The sequence below is a fragment of the Schizosaccharomyces cryophilus genome (assembly GCF_000004155.1).
Source record: "Schizosaccharomyces cryophilus OY26 unplaced genomic scaffold supercont4.2, whole genome shotgun sequence".
Taxonomy (NCBI): domain Eukaryota; kingdom Fungi; phylum Ascomycota; class Schizosaccharomycetes; order Schizosaccharomycetales; family Schizosaccharomycetaceae; genus Schizosaccharomyces; species Schizosaccharomyces cryophilus.
In genome coordinates, this window is record NW_013185625.1 from 383,615 (window position 1) to 400,822 (window position 17,208).

Here is a 17,208-nt window from a genome sequence, read left to right on the forward strand (position 1 = left end):
ACAGTTTGATTTTAACCTTTCAATAAACACAGTATACAGTCTATCTATCATAAGCAAAATAAATGTATTTCTTTCATAACAGCGAAATAGAAAATGTGCTAGATTTTATAGTATCAGTAGCTGAGTTTTTTTTTATTAGAGTAGACTAAAAAATACAGAGAACACTCGGGCGTAATCATATTTTGATACGAGGATAATGCCTTGCGCAAAAAAGAATGTAAAGGCATTTCTTTTTATATCATATTTTTGAGGCTCCAATTGCTATTACGAGGAATTATGTGACATTAATAGGCATTATTAGCAAAAGCAATTAACCTTTTTAGAGAAAAGAAAAATTAGCGGATGAAAACACTCATTCCCAATAAGTAGTCTTCATCCTTTTGTCTCTTCTGCTTCATTATTATAGGGTCCATAGAAATTTGGGAAAGAAAGCTAAAAAAATAAAAAAAAAAAAAAAAATAAGACACAAAAGTAAGCAAATAAGCTGAAGAAACAACAATCCATTTGGAAAGAGATTGGGAAACATAAAAAGTTTTAGCAAATGTAATTTTGTTCAAATAGTATGGGCGTTCAATACAACATAACAAATCCACCGAATCATCAATCTCAAGAAACTCACCATGTAGATTCTCAAATCAAGGTCATTTATGTGATGAATAAATACAACCAAAAACTTGCGAAGGAATCAATCGAACGCCTTAAATAGAAAAAGAAACAAAAAAAAAAATTAAGAAAAACATAAAAAGAAAAACATAATCTAGCGTGACAAGGAAGATGTAGAAAGACTGTGCACGAATATGTAACAAAAAGAGATTAAAACATTCCAGCTTCCTTTAAGCTATGCTGTAAAATGGTTTCTTTCACGGCAGCGAATACAACCTTAATATTGGAAGTATCGACGGCAGTTGTTATGTGAGGGTAAATATTATGCTTTTGTCGGTTGACGCTGGGGTTTACAAACATCCAAAGAATAAATTTGGTGACGCTTTTCACAGAGTTTTTGCCAGCGTATTGAGGGAAATGATCAATAAACGGAACGTACTCCAACTTTTTGCGAAACAAATCAAACTTATTGAGGAAAAGGATAATGGAAGACTGAACGAACCATTGGCTATTAATGATGGAATCAAAAAGACCGATACTTTCCAGTAATCGGTTGCGGTTGGCGACATGTCTCTCATAAAGCTTCTTATCAAAATCATTAAGGGAAACACAAAATATAATAGAATTGACATTTTCAAAGCAGTAGATCCATTTCCTTCGCTCCGTCCGTTGTCCACCCACGTCAAACATACGGACTTGTAAATGGTCTATGCCAAAAGAAATTTCAGAAATCCCCATGGTGGAGTTTCTGGAATGCAAAATATCGTCAATTGTAGGTACGTAGTCTTGACTGCAAATGGCATTTGCCCTTGAAAAGAAATAGGGGGCTGAATCTATAAGAAAAGAGTCATTCCGATACATACACCTTCGAATATTGTTGACGGACCAGAGGTCAGAAATGGCTTTTCCGAAATCCAAGGATACCAGCTCACCAGGATTAGGAATGAATTTTTCAATGATTTCACAATTGTGAATGTTTAAAGGATCCAAAGGAATTTCCTCATTCCTAACGAGTTTTATGAGCGTTTTTGCTGGATCCAGTAAATTCCGCCGGATAACTGGGATAAAAGACATGATTTCCTCCTGACTGAATCCATTCGAATTTAAAATTTTTATTTGTTTGCTAATGGTACTTTTACCGCTATCAGAAGCGCCTTTGTCGGTTAGTAAAAAGTCAACCATTTTGTATATCAAATCATTTCTACTGTAGACAAGACAACGAAACCAAAAGAACAAAGCTAGAAAAAAATCAAAGCAAACGTAACCGAAGCTTTTTCGTAAAAAGCTTGGCATAATTATAAAATATTCTTACGGCAATGACTTTTTGATTTCTTTTCAAACATAACCACAACTAACAAGCGCGGTGATCGCACGAGTTTGCAGAAAGTTTCAAGCCTTTTTTGTCTCTTTACTTACCTAGTAATAAAATTTTGTACGTTTTCCGATTCTTTTTCCGTTGTGCTTCAATCTGCTTTTCAATCTTATTGCTAATTTTTCGAGCATCTCCTTCTTTGGAGAGACCACCAATCATAACCATTTTGAATACCAAACAAGAAGAACAATAAAAAAAAGTGTTCTAATTTCCTTTCCTCGACCCCTGGGCGGTCCAAATGCAAATGAGGAATGAACAGGTAAAAAGGGATAGGAGAAACAGAAGTATGCTTAACGTTGGTCTCGCGCAAACCACACAAACACACCCCTACTGTCAAATAGGTCAAGTAGGTAAATAGAGTACAGCAAGGTACTTGGTAGTGTGATAGAGGGGAATTACAGTCAATAAAAGATCCGTAGCTGAAAATATTCCAATCCTGCTGCACACGTAGGTAATAAAATCCACCGGTTTGTGTTTATTTTAGAAACAGGAAAATATAAAGTAACTCCCTAAAGAGAATTTGTTATTAAACAGCTCCTTAATGCGGTTGGCTTCTTTACATACGAAAACCGGTAGAAACTGAATAAAATCACGAATCTACTTTGAACTTTTGTTTCCTAAAAGAAATAAGAAAAAAAAAATGAGGTATATAGTGAAAAATGAAAAGGCGGCAATGGCTGCTAGTTTATTTATGTTCCTTACGTCATGAATTTTTCATTGCCGGAATTATATAGAAGAGGGGTTCAAGTGGAGAGGGGTTCATTGGAAAAGAGGGAAGGGTAGGGCATCCAATGAAAGAAAAAAGGTTCGTTTGTTTTAGTTCATTTTCGGCCCCGAGGAACGCAAAATCCTAAAAAATAGACGAAGAAAGGAACAAAAAATAAATGATAAAGGAATCCCTCATAGAGAAGAAAGATATAAGCAAATACCGCACGATGTTTATCAACTAAGTAACAAAATCAAAGGTAACAAACCGGTTTGGTTGGGGTATAGGTGCTACTTAGTGAGGGTGTATCGAAAGGAAGGTAAAAGTTTGTTCATATTAACGGAAATAAACATAAACAAATAAACATTCAAGAAGACAAAAGTGTGTGTCCATATAAAATGAAGCATATAGAATGGAGTTAGAAGTCACCTCATAGGATAAAGGAAGCAGAATTCTACTCAAATTAGAGGCATATTAAATCGTTGGGCAGGCGGTGGATATCTAGAATACGAGAAGGTTGTTAGGAAGAGGAATTCATTGGAAAGAAAGAGTTGAAGAATGAATAGAATGGTAAAAATAAAAAAAAAAAACCTTTCTTCTCCGCAGGACTCGGAAAACCATTATTCCGTACCGAGTCGAAAAAATTGACACTCAATCACATTCATTCTTTATGGAGGGAAGAAGCTTATGCATTTGCTCCTTTGTAGCTAGACAACTGTAATATTATTCAATACTTCTCTACAGCTATTCTACTAGAGAGCATACAATTATAACGTTACTACCATTAAAATAAATAAAGATAACTCGGAATAGGAATTTAGGTTATTAATAAAACACCATTGGTTCTTGTATCCGCACTGAACCTTAATTATTAGATAATCTAAATAGGAAAACTATATTATATATAGTCCCAAGGTTTCCAACTAAACCTTCAAACGGCTAAGCTAAAGAAACTTGTTTATCCATAAAAAATGTAGTTGGTAGTAGAAGAGAGTAGTTTCTAGGGAGCCGTTGCCATAGATAGTAAGTGACGAAATTTCAATAAAAGCACCAACAGGAAGCAATAAACAATTGTATTCTTCTCATCTATGAAATTATCGATACGCCACAAACTTGCCGTGATTGATGGAGTTTATAGAAGGGAAACGTAAATTCAAATAACAACAGATACACTCACCTGTGAGTTAAAAATATCTGTCTTTTTGCTATAGAAAAATTGGTCCATGCAACGAAAATCTTTCACACAAAGTCTCTATTTCATCTCGAGTTAAATTCATTCTCTGCTCGAGTGATCCAATTCGCTATGGATTATCTCATTTTTTCAACCATGCGTAGGAATTATAATTCATAAGAGAGTTTCAAACAGGCAGTAAAAGACCTATTCTGTCACAGTAGGATACCGCGTTAGTATGATTGTTGATACAGCAGATCGTTAAGGAATTGTCGCCTAATACGAAGTAAACAAACAATAAAAAATGGAGCACGTATGCAATGGATGATCAATTAGGATCAATTGAAAAGGTTGGTCTATTGATTTACTTGTTTGTTGCTCTCGAAACACACAATAATATGGTGTGAGGATCCTGCCGCGAAAGATAACACTAAGGAGTGTATTGCTATACGACGAAAGTAAACAATCATAAAGTAAAAAAGTGAAGATACAAGTTTGTACGAATGAAAAGATATACGGATACACACACTCACATACATACACAAGAATGAAATAGATCACTTGTTAGAAGAGCTAATAGCGTCTAATTGTTTCCAGCTATACCTTCAATGGTCGAACGAGTGAACGTTTCTCTACATCTTTTCTAATCTATCTAGAGGACAGTACTGCTACTTGTTAGTAAATCAAATTCCAAACAAACTTCAAGTTTGCACCGAATAGCTTGTTTAGATATTCCACTCATTCCCATTCATACTCAATACTATTCTTCCCGTGACGAACAGGCGCCTACAGATCCCTGAACCAAGGCGTTTGATTTTCCATTTAATTTTTTGTTTTTAATCTTATAACAAAGAAAAGGTTTCGTAACGCATTCCTTGTCTCAGACAGAGATCGCTGGGAACAAGATGAAAGAAAACGAGCGTATCAAGCAGATTTTTCTCCTTTTATGACTTTTTTCCTTTCGTTTTTCTTTTCCTACTGAATCCACTTTTCGATCAGTTAGTACTACCACGATTACTACCTACTACCACTACACCTTGTAACCTCTTCCAAAGGAGCACAGGATGCTATTCTTATAAAGCGCTTGCTTCTTATTTTTCCTCCTTCTTTTGCCCCTTTTTTTTATCCTTTCCTTTTCTTTCTTTTTCTTTTTATTTCTTTCTTTTTGAATTCTTTTTGGACTCTCTTTTCGTGAAATCCGCCTTATAAGCTCATCGGAAACAAGGCTTCTCACGACGTATTTAAGAAGCGACCTTCTTCTGTTTGCTATCAAATTTCAGAATTCATGTCATGGATGATTTTATAACTACATCCAGCTTCTATTGCATGGTTACCGTAGATTTGTAAGTAGCAATGACTTTGCTCGTTTTCTATCCGGTCGGTCTCTTTTTTCGTCTCTTCTAACATCATATCTCCATAGTCATCATTTACGAGGTCCTGAAATTGAGCATGTATTTCCACAGTCAATAGAACTACCGAAAGAATGGTCCATTCTGCCCTTTTTGTCTTTACCTGACGGCGCTCATCTGGTAAGTTTTGCTTCAATCGTCTTCGTACAACAATGCCTTTCCCTCTTGTTTATTTCCTTTATGTTTTCATTTTTCTCTAACAGAGTTTGCTCTATAGAAAGAAAAAGATTTTGTATACTTCACTTTACCATATCCTGATCCACAACAATCTACAGCCTTTGGGTTGGCTTGCAGTCGTCAGCTAAGTATCAATTATGTCAAAAACCTTCCTTCGGATATAACTCGACCTAGCATTCAAAAAGCAGTTGTGCTCATTTTTTCCACTCCTCAATTTGGTCATATCAAAGACAATTTGGAAATCGTGACCGATGCCTATTTTTCCCAACATGACTTTTCCGATTTGTCCATTCTTCAAGTATGAATACTATCAAATGTTGCTAAAATACAATTACTTTCTAACGAAATCGATATTTAGGACTTTTACAAAAGTTTAGTCAACAAAGGTCCTCAACTGCAAGTATCACTAGGAGTAGATAGGAAAGATTTTTTTCTGCGTTGGAAGCAAAATGCTCTCGTACTGCTGAAACTCGTTCTTTTAGGAAAAAAAGTTCTTGTTTACGATCGGGTTGCCGAACGATTGGGAGAATCGCAGTATTCTCTCTTGTCTCTCATCCCAAATTTGCTATCCAGTCTGCATGATTCTGCTGATCCGTCCTCAAACTATCTCGAAACAACCCTTTCCAAGCCATCCTCTTTGAAAACAAGCGATAAACACTCCTTAATGGCGTACCTTGGCTTTCCACTAATTCTTTTCGGAAAGAAAAGCATGTTTTCCCCTTATACACCTTTGCAACAGGTGCATGTTTTGGAATCGAGTTCTACAGAAAGCTGGCTTGCTGGAACCACAAACACTCTCATTATGTTGAATCAAAACAAAATGGCTGATGTCGTAGTTCGTGCGGACACAAAAGAAATTTGTTATGAAGATCCTTCGATCAAACCTATTGCCAATCTCACACGAGCCGATAAAAGATGGATGGACGATATCCTTTCCACAATTTCTTCTCAACAGGAAAAATCATTACCGGAATATGAAGGAAGTAATGAATGGCTACGGGCACAATTTGATGCATATATATTTGGGTTTTTATCTACTGTTAAATATTATTCTTTTCTGCAGTCTAGAGATGAAACTGAGCTGCAGAAATATCATTCTCTACCTTCCACCGACTGTATATCTGATTACGGTCAACCTTTTCTGCTTGAGTGGATGAAGACGACTACCTATGATATATGGAATGTTATTGCTGACGACGACATGTTTGACGTCGTATTAGCACAACATCCTTACAGTCTAACCCGACCACAAAATATTTCAACGAGATTTTCAGGACTTTTTTCATCCATTCGCAATTTACATATGAATAAAACTTTAACCCATCCACCTCCCTCTTCATCGGCTTCCTATAATGACCGTTAATTGTTACATTACATTTTTCTTTTGGTTTTTTTCCTTAATTTAAAAATGTCTACTTGTAGTTTAAATAAATTGAAATGATTCATGACGAATTTCGCTAATACTGTTCAATTATACTTACGGCTACCACTCAATAATTTATAATTCATCCAAAAACATTTCATTTCCAATTGTTTTCATACATACAATCTCTCTTTTTACAAATTAAAAAAAAATCATTTTCACCTTTTTGTCATAAACTTTTCAGAGACATAACGTTATCATCAGCATTAATGGTATCGATTATGAAAACATTTACAAGCGCCCACCGCCGCCGGTCTTCATATTCTCGCCTTTTTGGACTAGTTCTTCATCGCGAGTCATTTTACCAAACATCTTCTCCATGCTTCCCTTCATTTTCGAGGTAAATGAAGCATGCTGTTGCGCTTCATTGCCCAAATCTTGGGCCTGCGATTTAGTACCTTGAACGCCATGTCGGCCAGTGGATTCAGCTTGATTTACTCTCTGACCACCGCTCTGTGTCAAGTTTTGACCAGCTTGGTCAGCACCTCCTGCCCTGCTAGAGGCAGCATTGGGATCCGTCGTGTATCTACCGGCATTGTAACCTTCAGATTTGGATCCACTAGAAGGTTGGTGTTGGGTAGCCCTAGATCCGTATTGACCTTCTTCGCCCAAGTTGCCTGATTGAGCGTACTTGCCTTGGTTTCCAGAAGTTTGGTAACTGGCCTCGTCTCCAGTTGTATTGTAATTACCTTGACTAGCTCCGCTGGTAGATTGGGTACGGCCATATTGATTTTCATCACCCAAAGAGCTGGTTCTGTTATAAACATCCTGATTACCAGCATTATAGGTGCTTGTGCGATTTCCGCCACCATAGTCACCAGAAGTACTGTAGTCACCAGAAGTACCGTAATCACCTGCAGAAGCACCACCAGTGGATCCATAAGAGCCACCACTACCTCCGTAATTTCGACCATAATCTTCACCTTGGTCACCGCCATATTCAGTACTCTGTGTGTAACCTTGAGATTGACGAGGGTTACCGTAATCGGTTCTACCACCACTTCTTTGAGAAGAGAAGCCACGCTTGGTGTCAGCTGTTTGTCCGCTGTAAGGATCTCCTTGAGAGGGGTGAGAATACTCGGGAGCTGCACTTTGATCAGCATTGCTATAACCACGTTCCTCATCTGAAAAACGGTTGTCAAAGTTTCCGCCGCTTCTAGTTTGCTCTTGGTTACTAAAGTTTTGGTCTGTGTTCTGAACAGAACCTGGGCTTGACATGTACTTTTTGGCCTTTGAGGCCATTTCACTTGACTTTCCTGTAAAAGAACTCATTATGTGTTAAGTTAAACTTTGTCGTTAATCTTTAGCATGATGGAACGTTCCCATATATACCTTTCATGTAGGAACAATGACGAAGCAATTCCATCAATGTCAATTGTTTAACTGTGTTATCAGTTCGATCGCCACATCCACTTATGATTCATACGTCTGGTTCCGCCGACGACGCCTGTCTCTTTATTGCTTCTTAAACTTTTGCATCAAATCTCGATATTCCCAATTGAACTGTACGTCATATTCGCGAACAATTGGCGAATCTGCCCCAGGTACCAAATACCTCATTGAAACAACAAGCTTAGCTTTAACGAAAGTTTATTTTTTTTCAGCTTCGAAATTTTTGCAGTTTAAAATCACCTGTATGATTAATAAACATTTTTAAAAAGTATTCGCTTTCGTAGATATTTGCTTTTCTTTATTTTTGGGCTTCAAAAATCTGATTGTAAACGAAATTTAAAGTCGGAGAATCAGCTAGTAACAAAGATAAAAAATCAAAAGCTCTTCCTTTGCACATTGCTGTAGCGTTTTCAAGGGCCCTTGACGATTAGCAAAAAGATCGGTTCATTTATACCACTTGCGTACTACCACAAGCAACTATAAGACGGGGTTGTTCATCTGGTTTGCTGAGGTCGGTCCAGCTATGATGTACAAGTTGAATCCTATCGAGTATATTGAGGATTGTCCATATTCAACGTTTTTAGAGAGATACTTAAAACCATGTGTTCCTGTGTTGATTGGAAAAAATTTGACTGCAAATTGGGAGGCTCGAAAAAGGTGGGTTCATCGATCTCAACAGGACATTTTTGAAAATCGTGAAGAAAGACAGTTACCAAAGGGGCTTGAGTTTCTTCGGTCTAAAGCTGTTTCGCATAACGACCTTTTTTCGGATAATTTATGGGAATGCTTATTGGAAGCTAGTAAACAGTATTATACTAATGAAGAGGAAGCTCTTCAGGATTTGTTACTTTCTCCCAACTATGTGCACCTAAAGCAAGTGTACGGGGAAGTTGAGGTACCCTTGGCATATTGTACTCAAAAAGACAAGTACGGCGGTCAAAAGCGTGAAACTGTTCAACTCGGGAAAGCGCTGCAAAAACTTCAAGAAGAGGACGAGATGTTGCGATCAATGTCATTGCCAACATCCGAAGACTCTTGCAATTTAAAAAGTATATATCCCAAAGATATGCATTTATTTCGGAATCCATCTATCCCTATACCTTACGAAACGCCTGATTTGTTTGTGGATGATTGGCTCAATGCATACACAATTCACCAAGAAAATGATGATTTTCGTTTTGCCTACATTGGGAGTCATTTAACAACAACACCTTTGCATAAAGATGTATATGAAAGCCACTCCGTGTCCGTCAACTTATGCGGTGTAAAATGCTGGATTTTCATTGCTCCGTCCGATGCAGAGTATCTTCAAAGTAAATTCGAGGATGAAGGGTTGCCATCCTGGATCTCCCAACGAAGCCTTCTCGAGGAGGAATCTTTCAAAGAAATTCGTGGGAATTTGCGGATTTTGTTTCAGTTTCCAGGCCAAACAGTCTTCGTCCCCAGTGGATGGTACCATCAAGTATTGAACATTGGCACTACACTATCCATCAATCATAATTGGTGCAATGCTTCCTGCATCTTACAAATGCATTTGGCTCTTCAAAAACAGTATGAGGCAACGTCTGCGTCCCTTCGGGATTTGCTGGATGACGGCATCGTTTCAAAAGAAAGATTTTCAGAAGTTGTAACGGAGGTAGTAGAAGCTAACTATGGATGGAATTGGAAACGTTTTTGGTCGATGGTGTCCTTTCATTTACAACGAAGACAAGCTATTGACTCGTCTCGTGCATCGCCTCTTCAATCCTCAGAATCGATTCCTCCTCTTCCAAAATGCATTCCTCCTTGGTCATGGGAAAAAAGTATTCTAATACAACTGTTTAAAAAGGCATATTGTTCTAATGAAGAAACAACACAGTCGATTCCGACCAACTTCCTTTCACTTCTAGAAGAGATACAGAGTTAGATTTATTTTTTATTTTAGATATCCCTTTCCTCATATCACTTTCTGTGCATATTTCCCTTAGAGAAGATACCAAATTTGAGCTTGACAAGAAATATCAAGTTTTGGTAGATCCGGGATCTTGAAATTTTCAAAATCCATAGAATCCTTTTAAAACTTATCTTTATTAATAATTACTATCGACAGCTGAAGTGTAAGTGTCATTTATCACTAATCCACTTCTTTTCAGTTCATTCACGTAGAAATACATCGTTGTATTACAGATTCATTCATTCTTCAAGTCAATGCATTCTTTGGAGCATTCAGTAGTTCTCTATATATCAAAACTGGCTACATCTCTTTCAGAGTGTTTGTTGAGGTACATATGACTTCAGATATGTCCCATAATGAACCTAACTCTTTTAACCACCTCTTGGTATTTAATTGAATCCAGGACATAGAACTGATATTAAGATGACCAATTCTGTCACATTAGACTTGACCGTAGGCCATAAATATGCCGCGGAAGCTGTCAAAGGTATATATCTATGACTGTCTATTCAGAGGAAGAATACAAGCTAACGGTTTATGTTTTAGGGGTCTTAGGTACAATTCTCTTTCATAGGCAATTTTCTACCGTGATATCAAAGACTGTAGACATGTTAGAAGTTACAGTTCCTACATTAGGAAACACTCAGTTGGACGAGACTCTTACCAATAAGGCTGCAGAATTCGTGGATGGAATTCCAAACCAACACGGAGCTTCTTCACAAATGATGCTTCTTTTTTATGAGAGATTACCTAAGAAGTCATGGTTTGGAACAGGCACAGTAAATCCGTGGGAGCAGTGGCTCGTCAATGTAATGATTACCGAGTCAAAGGACTCTTATACTGCATCTTCTACATCTTTGGAATGTGCATTGGAACAAATCGTTCAGGCTGTCAACCTACGTAGCCTTTCCTACCTTCCCCCAGTCGCAGCAGACTCTGGAAATTATCCGTATGAAATAGTCATTCCAACGTCTACTGAAGGCTGGGGGTCTTTATTGAAACGAATGATTATTGAAAATATCAGCGGAAGTGATTGACATCTTCAAAATTGCCCATACATTTTTATTCTATACCATCAACGTTCTCACCTCACTTTATGAGTTATTTGTTCACCGTATAAAACAAATTCTGCTATTGGAGATGAATATTTTTATTTATTGATGACCTAATTTTATTTTCCCCTTAATATTTGATACTTTTTTCTGTTTCAGAAAAACATGATCTTTCATTCTTGTTCTCTACGATAATGTTTTACTTTTAATTTTTCATTTTTATTTCTCTTTTTTTTTTTATGATATCCTCTACTTCTATCCAGCAAAAGTTCTTCAATAAAACTTCGTTCGTTTATACTCCCTCTGAAAGAACCTTTACTACACTAGGGAAGCTAGTACATGGCGGGGAGTTTTAAAAAAAAAAGTTTGGTCGTTATTATCGAATTCAATAAATAACTGCCCAAATTCAAGCAAAACCTAATTTATATTCTGTATAATGGGCTATTCTTTGTGTGACATTCAGCAGCAATTCGTGAATGCAAACATTAATGATGCTTTTCTAGCTTCCGGAGATGTATACTTTTTTTCAACAGTGAAACATATTGATTATGGTTGGGGATGTGGTTGGCGAAATATTCAGATGTTGTTTTCTTGGTTACAAACTTCATATAATGACTGGTTTGAAACTCAACATTACAAATATGATCTCCCGGATTTGAGGAAACATCTACTGAATGCTTGGAAAAAGGGAATTGATGTTGATGGATATCAGCAAGTCGGTACCCAATTGGAAGGAACTTGGATCGGCGCCACTGAAGTTTACACGTTGATGACGGGTCTTATGCTAAATGTTGGTCTCGTAGATTTTGATTTTCGCAATCGATCTTCAGCAGTAGACGCACTTTTCTTGTTCTTTAAAGACCATTTTGAAAATCCTTTAAAAAATAAACGCCATGTATCGCCTTGCTATCTTCAAACTGAGGGGCACTCTGTTACGGTCGTTGGCTATTGCGATTCATTAAAGAGTTTGATTGTTTTTGATCCTGACTGCCATCAGTCTTTGAAAAAAAAAATCTTTCGGACTCGAGCAAGATACCATGAAACGAATGCTGATGAATAAAAAAGTGTTTCGCAATCGTCAGTATCAAGTCCTGTACGTGAAGGAAGATTTGTTTTTGGAAAGTATTCAGGAAAGAAAGCAAATTCGTTCAATGAGAATATCTGACTTTTAAAAATTCGAGCAAATTGTCACATACTATAAGAGCACAGCGGCCTGATTGAAAAAGAAAAATTAAACTGTATACATCCTTTCATGTCCGTTATTTATTCAATAATAAGTTATCTTTATTTCTCATTGAACTCTTTTCTATCTTTTTTGTTTGCTAACATGTTCGTTCTCTACCGTCTTTGCATTGTTTACCTGTATTGTTTATGTTTATGTAAACAATGCATGTCGTATGAACCGTTATGGGTTTGCGTTTAAAAATCCATTGTACAAAGTAATTTCTTCTTAATGGTTTTCATCTTACTTTTTCTTTCAACTATTATATACTGCGTAAATAGATTCTGAAAGCGTATTCTCAACATTACTTTATTTCGGAGAATTCGGTGTCTTCGTTCTATAGTACTCCGAGTTTACCGAAACATTTGAACAATAAGCTCCAGTCATGCAGTAGTAAACAACCAGCTCTCCGCCATGTCCCTCTTTTCATCGTTTGTATTATTATTATTCCTAGTATTTTATAGTGGAAACACGTTTGCATATTCACATTCTTTAGATCGAATTCAGGCTATAAAGTTTTCGTTGTCAAATCCTAAAGACACGAGCAATCAAACTCCAAGACTTGTATGCTCAGGATCGGCTTGTGAGGACTACCAAGCCAATTATGCCATTTGTCAGCACAATCAACTGAACATTTCTCCATTAGATTTGAAATGGTCTTGCTCTTGGCCTCAAATGTCTGATTATGTCCATGTTGCCGATTACGGTGTGCATTGTAAAGTTTACTATGCTCATGCGTTAGAACCAATTGTCCAAAGTTGTTCCTTGAACTATCGTTTGGAGTACTCATTTTCTGGGCTGCTACTTCACCAGCCATGGAAACTCTTTTCTTGGAAACCCTTTTCAGCAGGATTGATTCTCTTTTGCGCAGGAGTGTATTTAATTAGTGCCTGTATGCGCATCCTTGGATACCTAGGGGCCCCAAGGACTCGTTTTCACGACTCTGCTCGATGGAACGAACAAAAATACTTGGAACAAGCAATTGCTGCTGGAGACGAGAACTATTATGGTCGCAATTTTTTCAATAATAGTATAAAGCAAAGAGTTCCTATGGCACTTGTAGAAGAACTTGCATAATGATGGAATCTTTTCGACTATTTTCTTTTTTGCATTGCATTCTTAACTACCGTTACCGTTAATTTCTTCCTACTTGTCCTGAAAAAAGGCTCAACAACGATCCTCTCTCCTGTCATTATTCACTTACTTGCATTCTTTATCTTCCCTTCCGCTATCCTATTGCTTTTTGCATAACTTATTCACTTACATACGGTTTCATCAGCCAACACGGTTTTATATGGAAATTCACCCATTACCTCTCTACTCCTTATATTTTATTTTGTAGAAGAAGACTCACCCTAGCATCTGTTTATTGCAATCGAAATTGCTTAATAAAGGATCCTTTGGTGGAGCCGTCGATGAGAAGAGGGCTGAGAGTTCTTCAACTCCAAAGTATCACATATCAAGTATTCTTCGTCTTCTATTAATAAACAATCATTCGTTTTTAATGTCCCAATTTCTATTAAAACTTTACAAGTAAGCATATTATTCCATTCCTACCAACCATCCTAGCTAAATTGCACTGTAATTCCTTTGGCCTCGTTAAAACGAATTATGCACTTTGCAAACCCCATTACACTGTGAAAGGAATTCAAGCACGAACCAAATGTTTGTTTACAGCTGAAGACGCGTTTTGGAAAAGCGACCAGAATAGAAGGCGTAGTTTGAATGGTTTATAATAATTAAATAAAGAACAGGAAAAACTAAGGAGGTTGCTTCATCTTATTTTGAGAACAATATACAAGAGTCGCAATGCAAAGCGAGTCAGATGCAACTCGTTTGGAAGGAATTTCTTTCTTGGAAAATCAGGTTGATGAAAACTATTTTCATTGGAAGAAAAATTCGCGGTTTCTGTATGATCTCCTGGTCACGAGGACGCTATTATGGCCGTCTTTGAGCATCGAGTGGCTTTCAGTTGTGGAGAAATCGAATGAGAAACCCATTGATAAATACCGCTTACTTTTGGGAACACATGCCGCGGAAGGATTTCCAAATTACTTGCAGTTGGCAGATATTGATTTACCAGATGCAGAGCGGACGAGTTTGGATCCTGTAAAACATTATAATGAAGAGTTGGGAGAACTAGGCGGGTACAGTCCGCAACATCCATGTCGATTTCAGTTAATTCAAAGAATTATGCACAATGGTGATGTTAACCGAGCAAGACACATGCCTCAGAACCCCAATATTATTGCAAGTTTCAGCTCTTGTGGTGAGGTATATGTTTTTGATCGCACAAAATACACATCCATGCCCGCTGAGGATTTTTGTCCTAACGTTCATCTTCAGGGACATGAAGCAGAGGGTTTTGGGGTGTCCTGGAACCGTCAGTGCAACGGCAAGCTGTTAACGGCTGCAAATGATTCTAAAGTTTTAGAGTGGGATTTGCAAGCGTTTTCACAAAGTTCTAATGTATTATTCCCTGTTTCTTCTTATCATAATCGTGCTATTGCCGTGAACGATGTAGAATATAATCCTTTTCACGAAAATCTTTACATCGCCGCAGGTGACGATGGAAGCGCTCTTCTGTGTGATAACCGGACTCCCTCAGCTGTTTTACAATCGGCACAGTTACCGTCCTCAGTCTATTCCGTTCGCCATAATCCACATATAGCGTCGCTCTTTGCACTTGGTACGGAAAGTACGTTGCAACTGCGAGATTACAGAAAACTACAAGTCCCTTTATTAGACACTGAGTCCATGGTTGCGGAAAATAAGCCTCTTTCGTCCAAGGAAGTTTCCCCATTGGCAACTCCGTTTGGCGCTACAAGTATGTCATGGAGCTGGTCGTCTCCTAGTGCCTTAGTCAGTGCATGTCGGGACCTTTGTTATGTATGGAATTTTGAATCCGATAATCCTTTGGTTTTTGTTCATGCAGGTCATCGGGGGCTTATCAACGATGTGGACTTTAGTCCCTTTGATTCAAAATGTATCGCATCCGTTGCTGATGACAATGAGCTACATATTTGGAAACCCAGCGTATCACTCTAACAAGATATGTCGTTGCATATTCTCTTATGATTTATTCTTATTTCCTTTAAAAGCTGGTTCATTTATGGAAAAATAATTATCGTCTACTCTAATGATGGATGACCACGAAACTAATATAACCAACGAAAGGTTGCACTGGCAGTTAAAAACAAACACTTTACGGACAAGAAAGGTTGATTAGAATGCATCCAATACAATTTAAATTCAAGCAAATGAAAAAGAAAAGACATGTTATTGAAACACAAAGAATTACGGTAAAGAAAGCGGGTAACATGTGAAGAAGAAAAGAGAGACAAGCATCCTAAAAAGTAGACAAACAATTCTCTACGGTTTTAGGTTTTGTAGTTTACTTGTGATCTTTAATGTATTTCCTAAGAAAGTCGAATTAGTATACTGGCAATCATTCACTCTTCTCACATACAAAATAAAGGCTTCTTCTTCTTTGTTGGAGGCGTTCAAAGGAGGCATTTCTCCTTCTTTCAAAGCCTTTTGTCTCTTAAAGAGCTTACTATAAACCCAGGGTCCTACAAAAACAGATCCCAAGACAGCAAGACTGAGCTACAAGAATCCCGTTAGCCGCTACGAACGGTAAAGAAAACGAACCTGGTGGCTTTGGAATTGACGACCGGCAATAGTGTAGACAGACATGAAGAATTTACAAGCTAAAAATTCAAGATCTGGGAATTGAGGGGAGAGGAGAAAGACACCTTTCAGAAGGACTAGAGGAAGCCTTTGTTGATGGCATAAAGTGTCGGAACATTCCGTTAAAAAAAATAACGCAATCGGAAGTAGATTTTTAAATTATATAACGGAAGAAATGAGAATGCACTAGTAAATAAAAGATGACGAGGAAAAATATTAAAGAATAGGAATTGTACAGTTCAATTCCACTATAAGGTAGAAGAAAGGAATATGGATATTTATTGCTTTTTTTGCTCTTATGAGGAAGACAAACAAAAGGATAAATCGTTGTTTCATACAATAATATACACGTTTGATGTGTGTCAGGATTTAGTTTCAAGTAGCTGGTCAAGGAAGAAAGAGTTTAAAAGAGATTTGTCAAAACTTGTCCCGAAATAAGACAAAAGATCATGACAGTCAATGCACGCGCTTTGATGGTTTCTGTAAGTAACTGTTCTTCCATCTTTAAAATGGTACGACGAGGAAGATACTGAAACTCAGGTTTCGAAGCCCTTCGCAACGCCCTTGCAGACTTCTTCTTCGAGCCATAAAACACAAGAAGCTTGCAAAGCTTTTTTTTTTCTTCAGGGTGTCGTAATTTTTTAACTTTCAGTTGATGCTTTTTCGACTCTTGTTGTAAGCGTTTAAAAGAGTTGGATTGACTTGAATGCATTTTGATTGATTCAATTTGCTTAGCAATGTTTAATAAGTTCAAATGTCAATGGATCCTGTCGCGTGTACGATACGATTTCACTTGACTATGAGCGGTAATTAACTTGCAATTCCGGTTCAATTTGAAAAAGCGGTTCCAAAGATGAAAACCCGTTTCAAGGAAAAAGAAAATGAAAGCAAGTAAGACTGAAAAATAAGGGAAACGCCAAGTGCCTTGCTTTTCTTCTATACTGCCTGTGTGCTTTGTTCTCTTTACTATAATGTTTATATGATATTGAAGTGATCGCGAAGAAGCAAGACGCAAAGAATAGCGAATATTATCTTTCCATAGTTCTGTTGTTTAATGG

At 37.3% G+C, this 17,208-nt stretch overlaps 10 protein-coding genes across 10 annotated transcripts; 6 read left to right on the forward strand and 4 right to left on the reverse strand.

Moving 5' to 3' along the window:
• Nucleotides 1-16: 16 nt before the first annotated feature.
• SPOG_01704 (heterotrimeric G protein alpha-2 subunit Gpa2) lies at nucleotides 17-4,013 on the reverse strand. The gene is made up of 3 exons (XM_013166809.1): nucleotides 2,540-4,013; nucleotides 2,020-2,484; nucleotides 17-1,757 (listed from the first exon to the last, which is right to left on the reverse strand). Exons 2-3 carry the CDS (start codon nucleotides 2,138-2,140, stop codon nucleotides 814-816), a joined length of 1,065 nt encoding a protein of 354 aa, XP_013022263.1. The 5' UTR covers nucleotides 2,141-2,484; nucleotides 2,540-4,013; the 3' UTR covers nucleotides 17-813.
• SPOG_01706 (LAlv9 family protein) lies at nucleotides 3,625-6,950 on the forward strand. The gene is made up of 4 exons (XM_013166810.1): nucleotides 3,625-5,195; nucleotides 5,273-5,381; nucleotides 5,479-5,736; nucleotides 5,797-6,950. The coding sequence occupies exons 1-4, from the start codon at nucleotides 5,143-5,145 to the stop codon at nucleotides 6,799-6,801; spliced, it is 1,425 nt and encodes a 474-aa protein (XP_013022264.1). The 5' UTR covers nucleotides 3,625-5,142; the 3' UTR covers nucleotides 6,802-6,950.
• On the reverse strand, nucleotides 6,936-10,315 carry SPOG_01707 (uncharacterized protein). Its single transcript, XM_013166811.1, has one exon. The coding sequence runs from the start codon at nucleotides 8,131-8,133 to the stop codon at nucleotides 7,093-7,095; it is 1,041 nt and encodes a 346-aa protein (XP_013022265.1). The 5' UTR covers nucleotides 8,134-10,315; the 3' UTR covers nucleotides 6,936-7,092.
• On the forward strand, nucleotides 8,780-10,281 carry SPOG_01708 (Jmj1 protein; the record flags this gene model as incomplete). Its single annotated transcript, XM_013166812.1, has 2 exons — nucleotides 8,780-10,055; nucleotides 10,178-10,281. 2 exons carry the CDS (start codon nucleotides 8,780-8,782, stop codon nucleotides 10,279-10,281), a joined length of 1,380 nt encoding a protein of 459 aa, XP_013022266.1.
• Nucleotides 10,316-10,609: 294 nt separating the features above from the next.
• Nucleotides 10,610-11,223, forward strand: SPOG_01709 (meiotically upregulated Mug66; the record flags this gene model as incomplete). The annotated part of the gene is made up of 2 exons (XM_013166813.1): nucleotides 10,610-10,673; nucleotides 10,733-11,223. The coding sequence occupies 2 exons, from the start codon at nucleotides 10,610-10,612 to the stop codon at nucleotides 11,221-11,223; spliced, it is 555 nt and encodes a 184-aa protein (XP_013022267.1).
• A 323-nt stretch (nucleotides 11,224-11,546) lies between these two features.
• SPOG_01710 (ubiquitin-fold modifier-specific protease) lies at nucleotides 11,547-12,783 on the forward strand. The gene has a single exon (XM_013166814.1). The coding sequence runs from the start codon at nucleotides 11,675-11,677 to the stop codon at nucleotides 12,296-12,298; it is 624 nt and encodes a 207-aa protein (XP_013022268.1). The 5' UTR covers nucleotides 11,547-11,674; the 3' UTR covers nucleotides 12,299-12,783.
• Nucleotides 12,784-12,797: 14 nt separating this feature from the next.
• Nucleotides 12,798-13,973, forward strand: SPOG_01711 (uncharacterized protein). Its single transcript, XM_013166815.1, has one exon. The coding sequence runs from the start codon at nucleotides 12,875-12,877 to the stop codon at nucleotides 13,535-13,537; it is 663 nt and encodes a 220-aa protein (XP_013022269.1). The 5' UTR covers nucleotides 12,798-12,874; the 3' UTR covers nucleotides 13,538-13,973.
• Nucleotides 13,974-14,121: 148 nt separating this feature from the next.
• Nucleotides 14,122-15,798, forward strand: SPOG_01712 (CAF assembly factor complex subunit C). The gene has a single exon (XM_013166816.1). The coding sequence runs from the start codon at nucleotides 14,270-14,272 to the stop codon at nucleotides 15,506-15,508; it is 1,239 nt and encodes a 412-aa protein (XP_013022270.1). The 5' UTR covers nucleotides 14,122-14,269; the 3' UTR covers nucleotides 15,509-15,798.
• SPOG_01713 (F0-ATPase subunit K) lies at nucleotides 15,695-16,293 on the reverse strand. Its single transcript, XM_013166817.1, has 3 exons — nucleotides 16,112-16,293; nucleotides 15,930-16,066; nucleotides 15,695-15,879 (listed from the first exon to the last, which is right to left on the reverse strand). The coding sequence occupies exons 1-3, from the start codon at nucleotides 16,154-16,156 to the stop codon at nucleotides 15,855-15,857; spliced, it is 207 nt and encodes a 68-aa protein (XP_013022271.1). The 5' UTR covers nucleotides 16,157-16,293; the 3' UTR covers nucleotides 15,695-15,854.
• Nucleotides 16,294-16,416: 123 nt separating this feature from the next.
• On the reverse strand, nucleotides 16,417-17,059 carry SPOG_01714 (uncharacterized protein). The gene has a single exon (XM_013166818.1). The coding sequence runs from the start codon at nucleotides 16,860-16,862 to the stop codon at nucleotides 16,554-16,556; it is 309 nt and encodes a 102-aa protein (XP_013022272.1). The 5' UTR covers nucleotides 16,863-17,059; the 3' UTR covers nucleotides 16,417-16,553.
• Nucleotides 17,060-17,208: the final 149 nt, after the last annotated feature.

Bases quoted from the DNA above. Each gene is read 5' to 3' on its own strand.
- SPOG_01704 (XM_013166809.1), bottom strand. From the start codon at position 2,140: ATGGTTATGATTGGTGGTCTCTCCAAAGAAGGAGATGCTCGAAAAATT. The intron at 1,758-2,019 runs GTAAGTAAAGAG...TAACCGACAAAG, and splicing joins GTACAAAATTTTATTACTAG to GCGCTTCTGATAGCGGTAAA.
- SPOG_01706 (XM_013166810.1), top strand. From the start codon at position 5,143: ATGGATGATTTTATAACTACATCCAGCTTCTATTGCATGGTTACCGTA. The intron at 5,196-5,272 runs GTAAGTAGCAAT...ATATCTCCATAG, and splicing joins TGCATGGTTACCGTAGATTT to TCATCATTTACGAGGTCCTG. The intron at 5,737-5,796 runs GTATGAATACTA...ATCGATATTTAG, and splicing joins CCGATTTGTCCATTCTTCAA to GACTTTTACAAAAGTTTAGT.
- SPOG_01707 (XM_013166811.1), bottom strand. From the start codon at position 8,133: ATGAGTTCTTTTACAGGAAAGTCAAGTGAAATGGCCTCAAAGGCCAAA.
- SPOG_01710 (XM_013166814.1), top strand. From the start codon at position 11,675: ATGGGCTATTCTTTGTGTGACATTCAGCAGCAATTCGTGAATGCAAAC.
- SPOG_01711 (XM_013166815.1), top strand. From the start codon at position 12,875: ATGTCCCTCTTTTCATCGTTTGTATTATTATTATTCCTAGTATTTTAT.
- SPOG_01712 (XM_013166816.1), top strand. From the start codon at position 14,270: ATGCAAAGCGAGTCAGATGCAACTCGTTTGGAAGGAATTTCTTTCTTG.
- SPOG_01713 (XM_013166817.1), bottom strand. From the start codon at position 16,156: ATGTCTGTCTACACTATTGCCGGTCGTCAATTCCAAAGCCACCAG. The intron at 16,067-16,111 runs GTTCGTTTTCTT...GGATTCTTGTAG, and splicing joins GTCAATTCCAAAGCCACCAG to CTCAGTCTTGCTGTCTTGGG. The intron at 15,880-15,929 runs GTATGTGAGAAG...CGACTTTCTTAG, and splicing joins GAAGAAGAAGCCTTTATTTT to GAAATACATTAAAGATCACA.
- SPOG_01714 (XM_013166818.1), bottom strand. From the start codon at position 16,862: ATGCATTCAAGTCAATCCAACTCTTTTAAACGCTTACAACAAGAGTCG.